General features: G+C 46.3%; 1 protein-coding gene across 3 annotated transcripts in view; it reads left to right on the top strand.

The window, feature by feature from the left end:
- Positions 1-22,377, top strand: part of AUTS2 (activator of transcription and developmental regulator AUTS2) — a 796,934-nt gene that overhangs the window by 203,511 nt on the left and 571,046 nt on the right. For all 3 annotated transcript variants that reach the window (XM_054287135.1, XM_054287134.1, XM_054287133.1), the window contains exon 2: positions 14,588-14,797. In XM_054287135.1, the coding sequence (XP_054143110.1) occupies positions 14,588-14,797 (210 nt within the window). The remainder of the gene's footprint in view (positions 1-14,587; positions 14,798-22,377) is intronic.

The raw sequence follows: 22,377 nt of genomic DNA, 5'->3' as shown, positions 1-22,377 counted from the left end.
GTTTTCTAGGTGAGGTTTAATGCTCTCAGCAAATCTTTGCAGATTTTACATTACAGTCATTTCCTCGAGTCAGACTTGCCTGCTGCCTGCTAAGTAAACACAGAAAGCATAGATTATCAGTTAAGGGTATCGACAGCATTTCAAGTGCTATCAGAGAACATTTAATTCAGTTTAATTTTGTGATAAATCTCATGTTTAATCCTCTGGTTGCTCTGTAATCATGTCTCTATTGATCTTCTCTGAATGACTGCATGCAGTTTAATAAACTTTGCCATTAACCCAAGCCTTCTAAAAGAGGAGATTGATTCCAGTATCAAGTCTGATAGAACCAATAAGCACCTGAAAATCATTAAATGTGTCCATTATAAAATATTTGCATTAAGATCAAAGCAAAAGTGTAGAGGTGAATTTGCAGCTTATTAGAGAAAGGGTTTGCAATTGGAAAGTCTCAGTATGTCAGTCAAAATCAGCAGCAGTTTTCAACCTGGCTGATTCAAGCTGACACCTCCTTTCATTTCTTATTCCTCAAATCCCTCTTTCATCCTATTGAGCAACCTCCTTCTCTCGTTTCCCAGCCATAATTATATCCTTTAATTTATTCCATCTTTTTCACCCCAGGCATTTGTTTAGTCCAGGGGCTTGAGGTCATTTTCACCCCAGAATAAAGCTGCAGACTTGGGTGTCCTTTTGAAGTGCTGGTTTGTATTTTCTGTGCTGAACTCCTTTTCTGAGGAGTGTCCACGTTACATGAGGTACAACACTGGGATGGAGAAGTGGGGAGGGAGGTGCTGTGGGTGTTAGGGCAGGGAGGGAGGGACAGGAGAAAGCCAAACCATGTACCCAGACATGGCTGAGTGACAGCAGTGATGCTCATCTCTTCCTTTAAGGATGACGAAAATGCAGAAGACATTTTCCCCCCTGCACATCAGCTGGGGGAGAATAAGGGAGGTGCAAGAAGCCCGTGTTTGGAGGAGGCAGGGAAAGGTCACAGGAGCACCCTGGCTGTGGTGGCCTGGCCTGATGAAGCTGAAGGGCTGCACTGTCGCAGACGTCTTTCTATGAAAAATCCTTTCCTTAGGATTTTTCTTCCTGAGAAGCTGAGAGGCCTCAGGAACAAAACGCAAACAATGGTTATCTGCTGCTGTGGAATGCAACAGGTGCATCTGTGATTGGTCTCATGTAGTTGTTTCTAATTAATGGCCAATCACAGTCAGCTGGCTTGGGCTCTCTGTCCCAGACACAAGCCTTTGTTATCATTTCTTTCTATTAGCTTAGCCAGCCTTCTGATGAAAGCTTTTCTTCTATTCTTTTAGTGTAGTTTTAATGTAAGATATATCATAAAATAATAAATCAGCCTTCTGAAACATGGAGTCAGATCCTCATCTCTTCCCCAATCCTCAGACCCCCGTGAACACAGTCACACTGCAGAGGTTTGCAAGAGGAGAGCCTGGCTTTGCTGCTGTTCCCAAAATGAACAGAGGGGCAGTGCAAGCCCTCATGAGCCTTGTGGGGTGCAGCAGTGGCTCTCTCCTGTTCCCTGTCCCAGGGGCTGCCTTGGTGTGGCTCTGGGAGGAGGGAGATGTGCCAGGAGCCCCCCAGCTCTCCATGCAGGGCTCTCCATGGTGGTGTGCAGCTGTTCCTGGAGGGGCTGCTCCATTCACCTCTGCCAGGATTTAGCACTGCACAGCACAGATGGAATAGGATGTGGTTTTACTTCCATTTCACAGATGAGCTCTGCTGCATGGGAGGGCTGAAGGCCCAAATTCATGGAGCCATTTATTTCCTTTGGAGAGGCAGTCAATGGGAATTAAATAGTTTTAGGCCCCTGAATACCTTCTTTGTGGTCAGGGGCTTAGCTGAGTGCTGCAGGTCACAGGGAGCACTGGGGGGGATCAGCAATTCCCACACCACCTCCAGGCCCCCACATTCATAATTTACCTTCAGTCCAGCTCTAATCCTGTGCTTGGCAGGGCACGAGTGCTGGTAAGGTCAGACAGGAGAGATTTGGACACCACCCCCACAAGCAGCTTAGAAAACAAATCTTTCCTAGCAAAGGTTTCCTTCCCAGTGCAGGCTGATTTCCTGCTTATGGTTCTTACTCTCTTCAACACATTCTGTGGCTCTGGAGAGATCATTGCAGAGCTTTATCTGTTCCTGCTCCAGGCAAGTTTTACAGAGAGACAGGAGCTGGGATGTTTCCTGCAGCAGGAAGAGTTCAGAGCTGCAGCCGTGCCATGAAGGGGGGTTTGACTCTAAGTGCTGCTGAAGTGATGTGATTCACAGCTTTTGTAACTACTTGCAAGTTTGCTGCAGGCATTAGCAAAGCTCTTGACTTGAGATGTTCTGCTTTGGAAGCAGATCCCCTGACGGTGCATCCCTACCAAGCTACATTTGTAGCTTCTAGGTGGCTATAAACAAGAAATATTACAGAAATTGCTTTTCCAGCCCTGAATATTAGATGACCCTTCAGTTTTAAAAGATCTGTGTACAAAATACCTTGAATATTTGCAGTAGACATGATGTTTTCAGCCACAGTGAAGGGCATTCTCTTTTTCTCTGGTGTATGGGGTGGCTTTGCAGGGTCTGTGCCCTGAGGTAAAACTGGAGAAAGCAGCCAGCTCTGGTTTTCCCTGTTTATTTATTCATGCTGTGTTCTGTGCCCAGTTATCTGCAGACCCTGTATTCTACATACAAATGGAAGGGAGGATCTGTTTCACTTCCTAGGAACTGTAGGTGTGTACCTGGTGGGTTTTGGGAGATACCACAAGGACTTTGGAGCATCCACTGAGCTGAAGCCAGGGTGTGATGCCTTCACAGCAGTGCAGAAATAGAGGTGAAAATGTGACATTTCCCAGGGGCTCTGTGTTGGGCACAGGGTTTGTCCCTTTGTACAGACACAGCAGAACAATTCTGGTATTTATTTCCTCCCGCACATGAGTGAGGGCTCTGGAGACAGGAGCAACTTAGGTCTCTTTGTGAGTGGTGGAAGGACAAGGCAATGATAAATCTTGTCTGTTATGCTAAGCTGGGCTTCTGAACTGCAGAGAGGAGGATTTGCCAGTGATCAGCACCGTACAAGAATGTAATCCCTCTGGTTTTTTGATCATCAAATTGATCTTCACTCTATCTCTTTCCTTGGGGAAGAATAAGCCAGCAAATGGAAAGGTTACATATTGCTCTGTTTCTTAAACTTTTGTTCTTTGCTGTTTTTTCCAGCCTGAATACTAGAAGGTGGTTTCATTTGCAGATGGGAAGCTGAACCATTGTTTCTTTATTCCCTCTAATTGCAAAAAGGTTCTGATCCTTTTCCTAATGAGGAATATTGCCAAGCTCACCTTAAGTGCTGCAGTCCTCAGGTGCTAGCTGAGCTCTCTTTCTCTCTCCTTGTTTTCTAATCACTGTTCTTTCTCTTTAAAATTCTTCCTCATCAGTCTTTTTAGGCTGTATGCCACATGCCAAAACAGTGGTAGAGTCAGGGAGTTCCTAAAGAAGAAAAAAAAGAAAATTCAGAGGAATATGAGACAGTAAGAGCTTAGAAAGTAGTTCAAATTCTTGACATATCAGACGAAAATACTTGTTTTAAAATAGATTAACTTTTTCTTAAGGCTCAATAATTACAACCCATCATTATGTGGAGATTTTTTTTGTTGGGTGAAAAAATCTGCAGGTTGGATTACTCATGGATCACAGCACCTGGCACAATCCATGAGTGCTTCTGCTCATTCTGTCCTTTCCTTTGCCCACTTCTGCTTTCTCTGTCCTGCTGGCCTGGGTGTGCAGAGGGATGCTGAGGGTTCCCTGTGGGGGTGTAAGGTGCCTGTGGGGTGCAGAAATGCTTGGCAGGGGTGTCCCCATCCACGGCAGGGATGTTTCCAGGCATGGAAGGACGTTCCCATCCATGGCAGGGATGTTCCCATTCATGGTAGGGATATCCCCAGCCATGGCAGGGATGTTTCCAGGCATGGAAGGACGTTCCCATCCATGGCAGGGGTGTCCCCATCCACGGCAGGGATGTTCCCATCCATGGCAGGGATGTTCCCATTCATGGTAGGGATATCCCCAGCCATGGCAGGGATGTTTCCATCTCTCCCTACTGCAGTTTCCTCCTTGTTTTTACCTGGGCTGGCTCAGGGTGGTGTCTCTGTCCCCACTCCAGGTGTCCCCATCCATGGCAGGGCAGCAAAGCCAAATGTCCCAGCTCAGTGTGGGCAGGAGATTGTAGGGAGCATCCTGAGACCTTTGGAATGCTCTGGACTTTGCTGGTGCTGCACCATCTTCCCACAAGACAAGGAATGCAGGGGTGCTTCTGATTGCATTTACAAACCATAATCCATTTTTGATGAGTGCAGAGTGCTGTGCTAATGAGTGGTGCCAGGCTGAAGTCATCTGTTTCCCAGTGCAGGGATGAGAGCTGTCTAAGCCCACATGCATTTATTGCAACCCTAAGATAAGGGGGATACCCTTTAAATGAAAAATTTATTGGCCTTGCCTGGGTTTGTGGCCTGCCAACCAAAGTGCTGTTTCCAAAGTGCTGTTTGAATTATTCAGAGAACACAATGTGTGTGGAGGGTGGAGGAGCCCTGAGCCAGCTTTGTGCCAGCTGCTCCTGCAGTGGGATTTTATTTCCCTCCAGTGAAATCTCCTGGAATGTGTGTTTTGATGAATATATGCAAATACTGTATAGCTACAGATACAAATGTACAAAATTTTTCTTAGGAGAAAGTTTAAAATTTTAAAATATTTTTTCCATTCTAAATGAAAAAAAAAAAAAAGTGAAAATTAAGAAAACTACGTGAAGAAAGAAAAATCTGGAAGTTTTGGTGTAGAACTGAGGAGTTGCTCAATTATCTAGACATACTGAAATATTTGTGTTTCATATTATTCTGTGTGGTTCTGTTCAGTTGGGTTCTCCCCACCATGGCCAGCCCTTTTCCCAAGGATAAACATTCCTGGCCCTGCTGTGCCCTGAGGCAAGGACGGCAGTGGGAGATGCCAGTCCCAGCCCGTGCCCACAGGGGGATGTGCCCCTGCCCCAGATCAGGGCAGTGCTGTGCAAGGACAGGACAGGACAGGGCTGGCTCCTCAGACCTGTGACACCCTGGTGTGTCACAGCACAGGGGACAAACAAACTCAGCACTGCTGCACTGCTCCTCTCTCTGCCTTATCTCTGATCCCAACTGAGCAGGGCAGGAGCACTGAGCCTTCTTCCTGGCATGGAGATTTAAAGGGAGCATCCCATGGGACTCCTCTCCACATCTCTTTTTCTTTTCATTCCTCAAACAAAGAAAATAAATATGAGCACATGGCCCTGCTGCTCACAGGGTAAGCCAGGCACATTTATTGAAGGCACAGCTCTGTGAGATAAGCCCAGGGCAGTGGGAATCCATCTCCCCTGGCTGCAGGGGCTGGGAGCAGCCTCAGGGCTCTCAGCTGGGTGGAGCACAGGGGGATGGAGGGGTTTGGAGCTGTGGTGTTCCAAAACTGCAGGGGCAGCATGGGCAGCACAGCTCTGGCTGCTCTGCCAGATCCCAGCCTGGAGGGGCAGGGAGAGCAGGGTTAACCCCAAAGGGTCTGAAGAGGTTGCAGGAGGAGTTGAGGGAGTGAGGTTGAGATGGGGTCAGCAGAGGACAGGGACAGGCCAGGTCTCGCTGCTGTTTCAGTGTCACAGACATCTTTTATGGAAAATCCTTTCCTTTGGATTTTTCATCCTGAGAAGCTGGGAGGCCTCAGGAACAAAATGTAACCAATGGTTATCTGCTGCTGTGGAATGCAACAGGTGCATCTGGGATTGGTCTCATGGGGTTGTTTGTAATTAATGGCCAATCACAGTGGGTCTCTCTGTCCCAGACACAAGCCTTCGTTATCATTCCTTCCTTTTCTATTCTTAGCCAGCCTTCTGATGAAATCCTTTTTCCTATTATTTCAGTATAGTTTTAATATAATATATATCATAAAATAATGCATCAAGCCTTCTGAAACATGGAGTCAGATCCTCATCTCTTCCCTCATCCTCAGACCCCTGTGAGCACCGTCACAGTTTCAGCCTCACAAGGCAGCCCTGCGTGTGCTGGAGGTCAGGGAGTCAAATCTGTAGCAAAGACAAAACCCTGGGTTTTGCTGGCACTTTGTGTTAGACCCAGAAAAATCTCCAGAGAAAACACAATGGGGCTTTGAGGCTGGCAGGAGCTGGCTGGAGCCAGAGCTTCAGGATCTCCTGGCAGGAGCTCACAGGCTTCTGGCTGAGCCAGGCAGAGCAGAACCAACTGTGTGTATTTGCCTTCCACAGAGCCAGGCAGCTTCAAGAAAAACACTTCATGCTCTGCACGGGAGGCTGGCATTGCTCAGCACTTCCTCTGCACTGGCTCCAAGATGAGGTTTTTGCTAACTCAGGCTCCAGCAGTTTCTGGACTGTTCTGCACAAGTGTAACAAGTTCTGGCACAGTATTGGAGTGACAGAACAGAGCAGGGAGGGGCTGACACAGCTGAGAATACCGTGTCAGGTCTGAAAAACATGAAATAAATGAATAGCAATCAATTGCTCTGATGCTCATCTCCATGCATGACACCAGCTTTTACCAGCTCAACAGCTGGCACCAGAGTCTTAGATTTCCTCTACCTCCAGCTTCTGTTTGCTGTGGGGCATTGAGGAAGGCCATGGCACCACATTATTTCAGAAACAGCTCTTCCTGTGTCCTTATAACACATGGTGCTCACTAAAGCCCAATTTTCAGGATTCTCAGCTGCTGAAATCAATGAAGGCTGTGCTTCATTAGAGAAAGTGCTCAGTGGAGCCAAGTTCTCTGAAAAATCAAATCTCAGGTGTTTCCCAATCAATGCTTAAAATTAGCAGATGTTTCTGACCTGAACATGTCAGGACTGTTATTGCCACCTATAAAATGGGAATAGTGAAATACCTTTGGCAAAACAAGTGTAAAATGGGCCGTTGGTATTTGTTGAGCATCTCTCTGATACTATCAGGAGGAGCTGTACAGAAAAGCCCTTGAGGAAATTAATCATTGTGCATTCAGAGGAGGCTGTGAATGGAGTGCCAGTAAACAAGGCCTAGGTCCACACTGTGGACAAAGAGGAGCAAACAAAATCCCGAGTGGTTGCTCATTAGCTGAACACCTTCCATTCTGTGTAGGGAAATAGGAGCATGGGATCATGTAATTAAAGATTGTATCTTGGCATGCATGCACAAGAGGCCTGAATTAAGGTGGTGGCTGCAGCCTTAATCCTGGCCTTTCATAACTTCCAAGCCCTTGACTTTGTAACCTCAATAATGTTGCCTTAATGTATTTCTGTGTGCAGTTTAAATCAGGAGCTGAAAAGGCACCTTCTGTTTGTCAATGCTATTGTTAACAAATGGTTTTGAGATGAAAAATCAAAGCAATCTCTTTGCCACAGAAGGGCCTTCACACAACATATCTGGAGCAGACAGCAACTTGCTCTGCTGCTGTTTTCCTTCCTCTGCACCCATCCAGCATCCCCGGCCTGGCACTGCCTTTCATCCCCTCTCTGCTGCACAGCCCCTTCTGCACAGCACTGAGCCACTTTGTTTTCAGATTCCACAGAGATGCAGGAGGCAATGGATTGCAACTTTATGCAATCAAAGCAAACAAAACAAGATTAAACCTTTCTGTGGAGGCCTTGTGGCTTGAAGGAATTGCTGGGATTAATGGATGGGCTGCTGCACCCACTATAGCTGACATCACACCTCTCTTCACCAGTGCCTTCTGTTTTAAAGTACCATAACAGTGACACTGAGAGTCCTCTTCTCTTCTGCATTGTGCTTTACACCTGCCTTCCTTTTCCCCTGGTGTTATTTTTAAAGAGTGTTTGCAATTTTTCCCCCCTAGATAAATGCTTCTGAGAAACTAGCCATTCATCAGAAGAATGCACAGTACATTTAACTGTTTTATTTGGAAGTAAATTAATGGTTATTATAAGTATCTCATTTTATTTTCTGGTTTTGATTAGAAGGGCTGGTCAGTGCATTATTTTCAGACCTTTACATCTTGTTTCTGCTGGAATTAAAACAGCAAATTATGAAACATGAGAGAGGTATTGAAGATTAGGGGCATTTTCATCCATCAGCTGTAAAAATTCTCCAATGTAACAGAAACACAGTAGGAATTGATGTGATGGCAAATTGGGTACCCAGACTAGCAGTGTTTCTGAGGGGTTTTTGGTCTGTTTGTGCAGGTCTGGGTTCAGTTTGGGTTGGGTTTGTGCAGGTTTGAGTTCAGTTTGTGCAGTTTAGGTTTGGTTTGTGCAGGTTTAGGTTCAGTTTGGGTTGGGTTTGTGCAGGTTTGGGTTTGGTTTGGGCAGGTTTGTGCAGGTTTGGGTTGGGTTGGGTTCAGTTTGTGCAGGTTTGGGTTGGGTTTGTGCAGGTGTGGGCTCAGTTTGGGTTCAGTTTTTGTGTGCTGCTGTCCTGGATTCCCAGCTAATGATTCTCTCTGTGTGATGCTTCCCTGTGAGGGAGATCCCTGGATCCCTGGCAGTGCCCAAGGCCAGGCTGGACATTGGGAGCAGCCTGGGACAGTGACAGTGTCCCTGCAGGTCCCTCCCAACCCAAACCCTCCTGGGATTCTGTGATTCCAAGTTGTAGGGTTTCTCTCAGCTGTACCCTACAGGCATCCTAATTTCTCTGTACCCAGTGCAGTGGGTGAGTGTGGGGTGGTGTTTCTGCCATGGTTTTTGGTTCTGTGCTGTTCCCTTTGGCTCTTTCTTGCTTCCCCCATGTCCCATCCCATCCCTCACAGCTGCTGCAGCTGACAGCAGGCTTGGGATGGAACTGGGAAAGAATTTCAAATTGACTTTTGTAGCTACTGAAAATGTATTTTCTTTTGCCTTAATGAGCTTCTTCCTTCTGCACTAGTGTTCCCCATGAAATGTGAATTGTTTGTACCTTGACAGGCTCCAGAAGTTCCTTTCTTACAGTTCTGTTTGGCACAGACCTTTGGATGTCTGAATAGTGAACAGGGCAGACTGGCAGCTTCAAGCTTAGTTTTCTAAATACTCATATATAAAGTGGAGTATTACACTGATATTTCATAACTGTTTGATGTTTTAAAAAGTATAATTTCTTTATATTTTATTCTTGGAGTGAAGGATAAATTGTTGGGCTCTGATATAAAGCTGTAAAAGACTTTAGCAAGAACCTGAGGTGCAAATAATTAGAATATAGTTGTAGTGTTACAATTGTAATTTGGTTTAACTAGCACAGCAGTGTAAACTGCTCCTGTTTTAATAATCAGTTTTTAAATGTATTTTACTGAGGTCACATTCAGTGTAAATTCAGAAAATAAGTTTTTACAACATTGGAATTGTAGTGATAATCCACAAGGATAGTTTGGAAAGGTCAAGGCCTGAAATCCCTGACCAGCATCTGAAATGTTCATCCAGGGAAACTTCTGCAGTGTATTTGCTACACACTGTGCTTACAGGGTTGTTTTTCATCCAGCATTCCCAGAGAAAAATCCTGTGATGAGGAGGGGAACAGTGTTATTCATATGCAGTTTTTCACATGCAGTTATTCACATGTAGTTATTCACATATAGCTGTTCACATGCAGTTATTCTCATGCAGTTATTCACATGCAGGTGTTCACATGCAGTTACTCACATGCAGTTATTCTCATGCAGTTATTCACATGCAGTTATTCCCATGCAGTTGTTCTCATGCAGTTATTCACATGCAGGTGTTCACATGCAGTTACTCACATGCAGTTATTCACAGGTAGTTATTCACATATAGCTGTTCACATGCGGTTGTTCCCATGCAGTTGTTCCCATGCATTTATTCCCATGCAGTTATTCCCATGCAGTTGTTCCCATGCAGTTACTCACATGCAGTTCCTCACATGCAGTTGTTCCCATGCAGTTGTTCCCATGCAGTTCCTCACATGCAGTTGTTCCCATGCATTTATTCCCATGCAGTTGTTCCCATGCAGTTATTCCCATGCAGTTGTTCCCATGCAGTTACTCACATGCAGTAGTTCCCATGCAGTTGTTCCCATGCAGTTATTCCCATGCAGTTTTTAAGGTGCTGTCAGAGGGCAGGGGTGGGCAGTGATGGGCTGGCTCTGGGGTGGGGTTCAGGGGGCTGATGAGTGCACCCCACAAAGCCCTGCTCTGCTGCCTCTGAGGGTTTGATGTTTAATCAGGCAGTTGTCATTTATGCAGCAATAAGATGGACTTTGCTGAAATAAATCAGGCCCAGCTCCCTGAAAGGCCTGATGAGGATGGAGTGTGTCCTTCAAGCCTCGCGCCATGAGGAATGGTGTGGTGGAGGCAGATCACTGATGCTCTGGGGGCTGCTTCTCCTCGCTGGGCTGGGGCTGTGGGTGATTGCAGGGCCCTGCCAGGCAGGAGCCAGCTCAGCACCACTGCCCTCCCTGCCAGGGCACCTACAGCACCATCAGCCTGATTAATGTGCCCAATAGAAATAAAACAAATGGAAATTTTTTTCGATTATACGGTACACTCATAAATATTAATGCACTTTAGTATTGAATTGCATGTAATTACATATTTATACATTTAAGTCACCTTCCTGATACACTTAAGGCACTTTACTGATGAAAGATATCTCTGAAAGAGAAGGTTTTAAACTGTGCCTAATATGTTTGTAGGATTTACTGAATAATGTGTGGGCTTGTATGCTGGCAGGAGAGGAGAAAAAGCTCCATTAGAGCCTGAAAGTGTTCATGGGGTCTGCTCAGGCTGAATCCACTCCTTGGGTAGTGCTGAAAAATCTGTCTCAACATGAAATATTGCTACATCTTCTTATCTATGTAGATAAGGTCTGTGCAGTCCTGTCACCTTAGAGTAATTACAGCTTATTACTCTAATCATGATGATGCCTGAAGACTGTAATTAAGATTGTGCTGGCTAATGTACTAGCACACACGGCATGGTACAGCTATTGTCCTATCTAAACAAGGCAGAGATAAAAATGGCATGAGGGAGAAAGGGCACAAGTGGGGAAGTGATTTATGCAGGGCTGTGCTTCCCAGCCAGGCTCTGCCTCCACAGAGCCTGGGGGCTCCACAGGGCAGAACCTGAGACAGTCCTGGGGGAATCCATAAAATCAGAGGGTTTGGGAAAGCTGCAAAAGGGACAGCAGAACTGTGACTGGAGCTAAGCAGCAGCCATGAGATAGGTCAGCAGAAAAATTATGTAAAAAGTAGAAAAGTGAGGACAAAGAGAACAATGGTCTGTGTATTAACTCTTGTCTAGAATAACTCCCTAAGCTGCAGAAAAGTTTATCTAGTGAGATATTAGGGAGTTCTGTGCATTGTGTTTTAAGGCTCACAAGCAGGTATTGTATCCAAAATAAGCCAGCATTGTTTAACCACAGGTACCTGTGCTTATAGTGGTTGGATGGAACTACTGTCAATATAGAATATATACTATGCAGATATAAATACTGTCAATGTGCTTTTGCTTTGTGTGATTGGTCAGAAAACTTATAAAGTGAGTTGTAACATTGAGTTCTTGTTCGGCTGCCTGGGATGTGAGCTGCTGGCATCTTCCCATTGCCATAACCATGTAATGAGACTGATGCTGAAAAATCAAACAGCTCAAGGCACATTCCCAGCAGTCCTGTCCCGTTGGTGATTTGTACACAGACCCCTGGCCAGTGATAAATCCCAGGCAGTTTGCCCCTCAAACACCAGGAGAACACCCTGGGAGAGCTCTACTCAAGCTACTTTTAATGCATTTTGTCCACCTGTGTCTAAGTTTTATTCTTTTATCATGTCCTCTTGCATGTCCTCACCTAGTCTGCAGATGAAGAATTTAACACACATTTCTATGCACACTTTTATTTTCAAAGTCGTGTCTCTGTTGAAATCCATGAGAGGCTGAACCCCACAGGTCCCTCACAAGGGGTTTGATCCCCAGAGCTCTGTAGTGTCAGCTGGTGAAAAGCAGACAGACAGCTCTTCTGGAGGAACAGGGCTGTCCAAACACCAATCCTTATGCTAAATTTCACAGCAAGCCCACCCACCAAACAGGATTAAAGTCCCTTTCACAAGTTAGGCACATCTGGAGCTCCTTGGTGTCTCTTTGCTTTGAGCAGAAGAGGAACATTCCTTAACTTTGAACATTCCTTAACTCTGAACACTCCTGCCCATCCTCCCTTCTGCCTTGGAAGGTGCCTTTCCCTCCAGGCTTTGTGCATTTGGTGTCCCTCACCTTGCCCCAGGTGTGTGAGCAGATTCCTGCCTGCCCGCTCTCCCAGGCTCCAGGTTCTTCAGGTGTTTCTGACAATTTGTGAAGCTTTGTGCTGCTGTCTGGAGCAAGGGCTCTGAGGAAGGGTCATCCCAGGTACACCCACAGTGATCTGCTGAGTCTGACCCATCCCACACCCCCCTTAAAGCTAACAGGAACCAGTTATTTCTTGATGGAACTGCCTGGCCCCTTTAGACATTTTATAAGCTTCTGGAAGGCTGCCACTGTTTCATTTAGATCACTCACAGCTGGGAGAAAAATCCCACAAAAGCTACTTAGTCGTTAGAAGAATTTTTTATTTTTTTCTCCAGAAAGTTTCCCCTTTGTTCACTCCTTCAGCCTTTCACATTTACAGTGAATCCTCTTGAATAGCATTTGTGTCTACAAACATGAGCTCTGTGTTTTAACAGAAGTCTTTGCTGGTATAATGTTCTACTCATAAAACACTGGATTTTTTTAATGCTGATATGAAAAAAAAAGAATGGTTAGCAGCATGACAGCTACCCTAAGTTACAAATCAGTTCTAACATAAAATATCTGCTGTTTTATAACCTGCCCTCACTGTCCAGGAGGTCCAGGGGTGTTTGTGGATGCTGTAGTTTTACAAAGCTGTTGATGGGGAGCACTGGTGAAATGGTTGCTGCACCTGAGAATTTGCCTTCCTGTATTTATGGTGTGCAGCTAAACCTAAAATCTTCCTGGGAAGGGAGGCAGAAGGTGTGCTGAGGAAAAAAGGGGTTGGGGTTGTTCCTGCTTTTAATTTCCTTGGGCAGCTCCACAGGATCCCTCTGCCTGTGCTCAGGGAGATCCCAAAGCATTTGAGGAAGGTCAGGGCCAATCCTGAGCCCTTTCTCAGTAGGGGCAGGGAGGGACCAGTGAGCAGACACAGGAGGTTTCTTAAATTACTAATCCTGTGTTGTAGCTAAGGATGCTCCAATTCTCTTTCATGAGCTTGGACAAGGCTCTTATGTTTGGGATAGGAATAACACTGTGGAGAAAAACCCTGGGAAAAGTCCTGTGGTGTCTTAGGTGAAGAAAAGGTAGAAAAAAATGTCTTATAGCTTCTGTTCATTACTCCCATCTTTAGTGCCTGTAAAATCATTCCCTTTGCTAAATATCAAATTTGAACAATGACTGTCTTCAGTTTAATTAATCATCTCATTGGTTTCAGTTATGAATTTTGTGAAGCTCTTGTGTTTTAGAGAGTCATTTAGGGAGCAGTCTTTAATTAAAGCCAAAGTGCTTTTTGCCTTTAGGCATGTTTTTTTGCATAAAAAGGTGCCATAATTTGAATTATATTCTCCTGAGCCTCAATCTTTATGTGACACAGGGACCAATGGCCCTTCCTGCTGTCAGTTGTAATATTAAGTGACTGTAAACAACAGCTGAGAGGCTCACAAGATTACCCAGCACCTTATGGTGGGCATGGAAGCTTCTGGGCCAAGGCAGGCACGTTAGCAGAGAGTGCTGAGAGCTCAGCCCTGCTGCTGTCACCTCCCCTCCTTCCCAGGGCAGCTCTAGGAGAGGATGTGACTCAGGACATTGCATTTATTGCATGCAGGATCTGCACTGGAATTCACATCTTCTCATTCTTCTCTCCTAATGAATTCTCCAGCCTCCTCTTCCTCTGCCTGTCGTTCTGTGCTGTTGAAAAAGATTTGTTTCAAGTAGCATTTATCTGAAATGAAGATAGGGATTCTGTGTGTTGCAGGTTATTTGTAAGGAAACAGCTGTGGGCGAAGTGACACCACTCACATTTGTGCTACAGGAGTGGAGTATTTTTATAGACAGACATTGATTCTGGGGGTTAAAGGGTCAGTGACAAAGTTTTCAAATACAAGTTGCTTTTTTCATGCACTTTTCACCCCTCTGCCTTGGAAATCTACTGCTTAAGTCAGGGTTGAGGGAAGCATGCCCTGGAGTCAATGGAGATTCATTGGCCCTAATTGGATTTAGGTCAGCTCGTGCCTTGGCTTCTCAAATACAAGAAATAATAAGAATAAATATTGAAAAGTCAAGCATTGTTTAGATCAAAGCAGATTGTTAATTTAAGCATGATAAACAAATGCTGTCTTCTAAATGTGTGCTCTCTGGATACATGAGATGCTTATGAGATTTGAGGTTGGCTGCATGAAGTCTCAAGGGGGATGTGTCTCCATCCATGCACTCACTTCATCCTGCCAATTTTATTTAGCATTTTCCTGTCTTTTGATTCAGAGGACATCAGTGAAGGGTGGGTTTGTTCCTTTTCTGGTGACTGCAGCTTTGCCCTGAGAGTGCTTTGCAGATGACCTGGAACCAAACCAGAGCTGTAGTTTGACCGTGGTGTTTTTCTCCTCCCTCTGCAGAAGGACATAGCTCTGAAACCTCAGGAACGTGTGGAGAAGCGACAGAATCCTCTAGCCAAGAAGAAAAGGGAAGCACTTACCAATGGGCTGTCTTACCTTCCAAAAAAGAACAGGCTCCACCACCACCAGTACAGCTCGGACCGGGAAAATGACCGAAACCTGTGCCAGCACCTGGGGAAAAGGAAGAAGTTCCCCAAGGGCCTCAGACAGGTGGGAGACAAGTTCCCTTCTGCGGGGAGGGAGGGCTCTGCCCGTTGGTTCATGGTATGTAGAAGCCAATTTCTCATTTTGTGGGATTGGTTTTTTTGATGCTTTTGTGGTTGTTTTGTTTTTGAGCTCTTGGGTGTGAGGTGGTGCAGTGTCCTGCCACTGAGAGGAGAGCAAGGGGTGCATTGATGCTGATCTGGTGAATAAATGTGTAAAAGTGAGAAGAGCTTTCCACAGGCTGGCTGTGAGACTGTCAGGGCAAACAAATGAGGTCTCTCTGTGGGTGCAAGGCCAATTTTGTCCTCTAAAGACCTTCTTGTCTTCAGGCTTTGTACATAGAAGCAGAAGAGCCTTCTGAACATCCAGGGTGAGGTGAATGGAATTGCAAGAAGGGCAGCTGTTAATCAGGGCAAAGTTGTTTAGAGTGTGAGGAGCTCATCTGTGAGGTGTCAGTGGTGCTGTGTCTGCTCCCATGGGTTACTCATCACCCACCCTGAGCAAGAATGTCCGCCTTCCCACAGTGGTGGGAGTGAGCAGGCAACAGCCAGGATTGCAAAGCTGGAGGCTAAAAACATTGGATTTGTCTTCATGACTGTGCAGTGTTGTGTTTGTTGTGCTTTTTAAGGAAGAAAGGTGACAAGTGTGATTTCTATGATGCTGATAATAGTACATAGTAGTAGGGACTAGGTCAGCTTTTGCCTGTATTTGAGTGATATTAATGACTCTTCAACCAAAATTTAAATGTTTAATGGGGATGGTTGATATTCATGGAATGAGTTTTCATCCTTGTTTAGTGCAGACCAAACCTTGCTTTGCAGAGAACTTGTAGCAAATAGTGAGAATTCACTGCTTCTCATTTTGTGAGCTCAGGGAGATGGAAGGAACATTGAGGATGACAAGTATGCTGAGTTGTATTCAATTTTGATATGCAGAGTTAGAGAAGCTGGGAAGAAATAGGTTTTCATTATAATTTTGATGCCTATATGTTAAGCTGTATATAGGAATATAGTAAGAGATTATACACTTCTTTAGCAGAGCAAAGAAATTGTAAAATGCCTGTTCCATACTGCCAGCTGTTAAAGGTGTTTCTTCTGATTTAATTTTGCTTGGTATGTCAAAGGAAGGTGGGGAAGTCTCTTCAGGATAGCAGATGCAATGATTCCATTACCAGAAGATATTGATGGTTGCTGTGTTTCCTTGGCTGTTTGCTGTGTTCACCTCTGTGGTCTCTGCTCTGTTTTGGTCTGTCAGACTCACTGTGTGCACTGAGAACTCTCCTGGTGGGGCCTAATGCCAGGTGGAACCTTTCTGCCCAGAATTTCATCTGTGAAGGAAATTGCCCTTCCTGCTGATGGTGATTATTTGTGAGGTTGTGTTTTTGGGAATGAATATGCATTGACTTGGAAGGTATTGAGTTGACAAATGTCATGGAAAATGCTTTTCCTTTGAGCTGATAAATCTGAGTACTCTGCCTAAGTCCGAAGGCATAAGACTGAGAGGAAATAAAGTATCTTGCTCAATATAAATGTAATACATTTGGTAGGGTAGAGCTTCTCAGATAAGAACCTTTAAGTCTTATGAACAGTTTAGGTGCTGACAAACACATACAACTTTGGCACTTAACATGGAAAAAAGATGTCATGGAAAAGACTGCAGAGTTCTTTGGAAAGACATGCATAAGAATACAAAGAGTTTTGGGTAAGCATTTTCTGACCTCTTTCAAGACAAATGGTGAAGAGCACAAAAGAAGGAGGAGATTGATAAGTTCTGAGCATGTTTTTTTCCTGATCATGTTACACTTTTCCTCCTCAAGTGACTCTGGGTTGCACACTTGCGTTGCTTTCCTCACCCAGGTCCATCCCACTGAATCCCTGGGCTCCTGAGGAGGGGGTAGATTTGCTTGTCAACCTTGTCTGACAGCAGTGACCAAGAGCTGGGGCCACTGTGGCTTGTGTGCGACACAGCAGGAGTGCCCTCCCCTAAAGTTCAGGAGGCTTCTGCATGTATACAGTGCCCTTGCTATATCAGGGCTTTATATTTGATACACAAACAATTTATCCTTCCTGTCCTGTCCCTGGGGGAATCCTGGATTGTCACCTGTGCTTACTGTAACTGGATGGCAGGATGCAATCTCAGAGCTGTCACTTGCATTCCTGTGCTTGCATAAGACCTTGGCTGCAGTCTGTCCTTGCCGGGAAATGTTTTATACCTGGAGAGCTCACTCATAGTTTTTCCAGTGGTTAACAGTGCTGTTGGATATGCTTTCCTGTGAAATCTGTTATCTGCTGGAAGTAATTCTCACTGCAGGATTTAGGGTGTGAAGCTCCCTTGTCAAACAGATTTAGTTGAAGTCAGCTATTGAAAGCATTGCTAATTAGTTTTCAGAGCAAATCCTTGCAGTATTCATACAGGTATTTATCCAGCTCTGCTGAAATGCCTACAGGTTTATTGAAATCCAGAAAATGTGAAACTGTAGGTTAATTAAGGCTCATATTTTACTAGTGAGAAGACTTTTGAACTCTGCTTTGTGAGCTTTTATAAATGTACTTATTAAATGCCTCAAGGAAATTTTTGTTGGCATTAAGCAAACATAAGACTCATCAGAATATTTCTCCAGCGTTTTAAATTTAATTTCCTTTACGTTAATTGATGATGGCATGTTTTTATGTGCTTTCTGTAAAAATCATTTGGAAATCTTAAAGTTAACATTTTTAAAGTAGTAAAAGGGTGGCAAACATTTTTAAATGGGTTTTAATGAGATTTTATTCCTCGAGGTCTGAGCACAGTGGGGCATGCCAGGAAACAATGAGCTTTCAGGGCACAAGGAGTGTTGAGAGCATTTTGATAATGAGGGGGAAGGATCATATCTTTTTGTTCAGTGGGTGTGTGATTTGAAAGGAGCAAAGACACTGACTTGTGCTACCTCCACCATTTCCTTCCCTGTTTTTCTTCACCTGGTGGGAGGTTCTTGCACCTTCTTGCAGAAGAGGATCATCTCTGGATATGCTTCTAAACCATTAGTGTGTGTGTTGGGCAAGGGGTGCCTTGGCTGGCCCACGTGTGCATGAGAGCCAGCAGCTGCTGGGCTCTGCCTTCACCACCTGACTCCAGAGATGCTTCCAGAATATCAAATCCCAATCCCAGATACTGCAGGAGTGCAGAGAAGGAGACAACAGGTAATAAATAGGAGGTGGATGATAAATAGAGGGAAGAAAACTCATGATGGAGAAATGAATTGGGAGGTAAATTATAATGAGATAAAGGAAAAATGGGAAGAACAGCAGCAGAAGATACACTGACTCTGGCAGTCCCCAGCTACAGGTGTTATAAACCACTGGCTTTCACCTCGTGGTCCATTACATAAATCAATTAAAAGGGAGGGAGGGGAGTGCTGAAGCTGTTCCATTCAGAATTAAGTCCACAATCCCCTTGGCAGTGTCACCCTGAACCTACACATCCTAAATTTGAGGCTGCTGAGCAATTGGGTGGCTGATGTGGAAGCCATCGCTGTCCCCTGCCATGGTCACTCAGCACCGTGTGGTTCTGTGCTGATTCAGTGCCAGCGCTCTCATGCCCTGGTGCAGAGGTGCTCGTGAGCCTCAGTGCAGCAAAGCAGCCATGCAGAGGGTGAATGCCCGAGTGGCTGAGCCTGTCCTGGGCCAGGGTGGCAAAGCAGCGGTGCAGAGGGTGAAATGCCCGTGTGGATTTGGGTCCTGGGCCAGGGTGCCTGGTGCAGCTCTGAGCCCTGGGGTGAGGGTGGCTGGTGCAGCTCCCAGCCCTCCATCCAGGGTGGCTGGTGCAGCTCCCAGCATCCAGGGTGGCTGGTGCAGCTCCCATCCCCGCAGCTCCCATCCCCACAGTTCCATCCCCGCAACTCCATCCCCGCAGCCCAGGGTGGCTGTTGCAGTTCCATCCCCGCAGTTCCATCCCCGCAGTTCCATCCTCTCAGCTCCCATCCACGCAGTTCCATCCCCGCAGTTCCACCCCCTCAGCTCCCATCCCCACATCTCCAGCCCCGCAGTTCCCATCCCCTCAGTTCCATCCCCTCAGCTCCCATCCCCTCAGCTCCCATCCCCGCAGTTCCCATCCCCGCAGTTCCCATCCCCGCAGTTCCCATCCCCGCATTTCCATCCCCTCAGCTCCCATCCCCTCAGTTCCCATCCCCGCAGTTCCCATCCCCGCAGTTCCCATCCCCGCATTTCCATCCCCGCATTTCCATCCCCTCAGCTCCCATCCCCTCAGCTCCCATCCCCGCAGTTCCATCCCCTCAGCTCCCATCCCCGCATTTCCATCCCCGCATTTCCATCCCCGCAGTTCCATCCCCGCATTTCCATCCCCGCAGTTCCATCCCCGCATTTCCATCCCCTCAGCTCCCATCCCCGCAGTTCCATCCCCTCAGCTCCCATCCCCGCATTTCCATCCCCGCATTTCCATCCCCGCAGTTCCATCCCCGCATTTCCATCCCCGCAGTTCCATCCCCGCTGCCCAGCCCTCCGGGCTGCCCTGGCCCGGCGCAGGGACCGCAGCAGATGGGCCGGGTTGTCACCGGCGCTGTGATCCCGTCGAGAGCTCGCCGTGCTGACAAGCGATTTACAATGTGCTATTTACAGTTTGGATTTGCAGGCTCTCAATGACATCTGAGTGCTCTTTAGCAACTGCTTTCATTACTACTTTTCCAAGAGCTGCTAATTGAAAATGAAATTGTGGGTGGGCTCTGGGAGAGCCGTAGCAGCTACAAGGACTATACACAGCCACAGAAATGTTTCATTTCTTGGATTGCCTGCTGGAGCTCTGGGCAAGGGAAGAAATGGGGACATGTTTGTGCAGTGTGAGGTCTGACACCTTGGAAATCCTGCCTGCAGCATGCAACACCCGGAGTGAGTGATAAAGGCTTGAACCTCCTTGAACGCAGCTGCTGGGATTTGGGATTCCTGTACTGGCAGCTGGTGGATTTCAGTGACTGTAAAACTTGTGAAGAGCAGGAAGGAACCTGGGCTGTGAAACTACCTTGTGCGGGGGATTGGAAGCTGTATGTGGGATTTTTGGGCTGGTTTTGCACTGCTGGAGGTCTGGTTTTGTATGAAGTGACAGGAGACATCAGAACTGACTGGTAAAATGTAGGACAAAGCCACACTTTGGGAGTAGTACCAGCCAGGATCAGGTCAGCAGGGATATGGCCACACATTGATGGAAAGGGAGATAATGTTCCCATTCTGTATGTAAAGAGAGAAGTTGCTTGGTTTAGGGTTTTTTTCAGATACAAGATGCTAGTGCACCACTTTGAAATGTGTGGATTTGCTGGTTTTGCTGCAGCCTACACGGTGTGGTTTGATTGTGTCAGTGTTGCAAAAGTCTGAAGGCACCTACAACAAGTGTCACCTGCAGGGGCCACTGGTAACAAAACTGTGTTGGAATCATGTCACTCAAAGCACTGGTTATTAATCTAGCATATCAAACAACATTTAATTTGAAAAATAACCCACAAAATGATGAAAAAATATCAGATTACAGTTCTGAAGGAATAGAAAGGGCCATATCTGGGTAACTGTGCTTTGAGGTTACATCACAGCAGGAGTGGGTGCAGCGATACAGTGGGAGATGTTCATGTGATAAAGGGTAGAGCTGGGCTTTGAGAACCCTTTGTAGGATAGAAAAGGGGAAAGAGATCTGTGGGGAGGGAATGAAGAGGTGAGGCTTTGCAGAGGTGTAGGCTGGGCTGTGTGGGGTTTTTGAGGGCTGAATGTTACACATGGTGTGCAAACAGGGGGGGGATGCCTAGAGAAGGGGGCAGGTTTTGTGAGCCAGTATCCTCTGTCTCTGCTGAGGTCCAGCTCAGCTTATCCACTCCGCCATGTGCTGTGGAAATGCTGAGTGCTTCATGCCGGCCAGTTGGTAATTTCACCCTTGGCAGGGACCCACACTTTATTTTCACACATGCACAGCGTGTGGATTCCTGGCTGTGTGGGAGCATGTGCTGAAAGCTGGGCTGCCATTCAGTCCCCTCTCGTTTCCCGTTTGGAGAGCGCCGTGGGTGACAAACAGTGCTTGAATTACAACCATTTTGTGATTCTCAACTGCTGTTTGCCTCTGATCAGAGGCCACAGAAATCTCCAGCTGCACTTAACCCGCAGTCACCGTATCCAGTGCGTCATCTGTGAAGGCACCCAGCTGCTCAAAAGCATCCAAACAACTTCTGGGCCCTGATAATATATAATTGAGCTCAATGGGCACAGAAAAGACTGTTGTTCTCTGCAGAAAGGACTGAAAAATGATGTGTGTGGCTTTGTGTGCCTGTTGTTCTGTGCTGCACATCCCCCTGGCTTTCCCCAGCTCCTCAATGGGCACGTTGGATTCTAGGAGAGCACACACAAAGCCAGGCTCAGGGAGTGCAGAGCTGGTCCCAGGACGCTGCTCTGGGCTGGGCAGGGTGAGCTCAGCCAGCACAAACCCCTGCAGTCACTGCTCAGTGCTCAGGGAGCTGCCACTCCACCCCATGCTCGCCCACAGTGATGTGTCACAGGCGTCCCCCCCTCATAATCACCAGTTTCACCTGCAATTTTTCAATAAGCCATTGAATTATACCTCTCTAAATGATACACTGCAAATCCAGCAGGTCCTAATTGCTAATGATGGTTCTGAAAGACTTTCATTTGACTGTAATTAGGTTTGCAAGCAATCAGCTGCCCTTATCAGGATGGAAACACATATAATGTAAAATACAGGCTGGTGGGAAGGGAGCATTTTCTTAAAAGGAGGAGTGGAGAGGAAGATGTTGTATTAGCAGAAGCTGTGACATATTTTAACACCTTGAAAACATCATGTGTGAAATTAATTCTGCTCAGTATTATACCATCTGGCAGTGTTATTGTTCTGTATATATTGCCATGTAAGTGTGCTTTTTTCATCTGAGTATGAGCCTGTGTTTGAAATAGTAATCATGAGTCAAATTGATTACTCAGGATGTTATCCCTGCTAGAAGGCTTAAAAATACATTTTGGGAAGTCCCAGGGACTCAAAATGGCTTCTCCATGGAGAGCTTCCCTTGCAGGGCTGATGAGAGTGGAAGAAAAGGGCCTGGTTTTTGTCATGCCCCTGTGCTGTGATTGAGTGTGTGTGCCCAAAGGTAACAGGAACTGTACTCAGATATTGTTTATTGGTACTGAAGTGGCAAATGCCTGTGTCTCAGCCTCAGAAGCACTGTGTTTGGGGTGATGGTTTGATCCTGCCTGTGTGCTGCTCTGTGAGCTGCCTGCTGTGTGAGAGCAGCTTCAGCACCAGGGCAGGCACAGAGGCCCCAGGTGCAGACCCAGAACAATACAAGCTCAAAACTTGTCAGAGGCTGATTTGGCCACTCTGGGTGAAATATCAGCTGCTGGGCAGGGTGGACTGTCCCTTAACCAGCACTCAGAAAGGCCATGAGCGCCTGACGTGGTGTCTGTGATTGCTGTGATGCTGCTGGCTGGTGGAGCTTGTGCAGCCAGGGAGGAGCTTGGAGGAACCCAGGCCACATCTGGAATAGGCAGTGGGATATTAAGATCTCCCCCGTTTCTCTCCAGCTGATGGTGTGAGCTGATCACCCCAGG

This window comes from Melozone crissalis, unplaced genomic scaffold (assembly GCF_028551555.1).
Source record: "Melozone crissalis strain CALT ecotype California unplaced genomic scaffold, PUWL_Pcris_2 ptg000057l_1, whole genome shotgun sequence".
NCBI classification, from domain to species: Eukaryota; Metazoa; Chordata; class Aves; order Passeriformes; family Passerellidae; genus Melozone; species Melozone crissalis.
The sequence above is the reverse complement of the archived record's forward strand: the minus strand, read 5'-3'. Positions and strand labels throughout refer to the sequence as shown.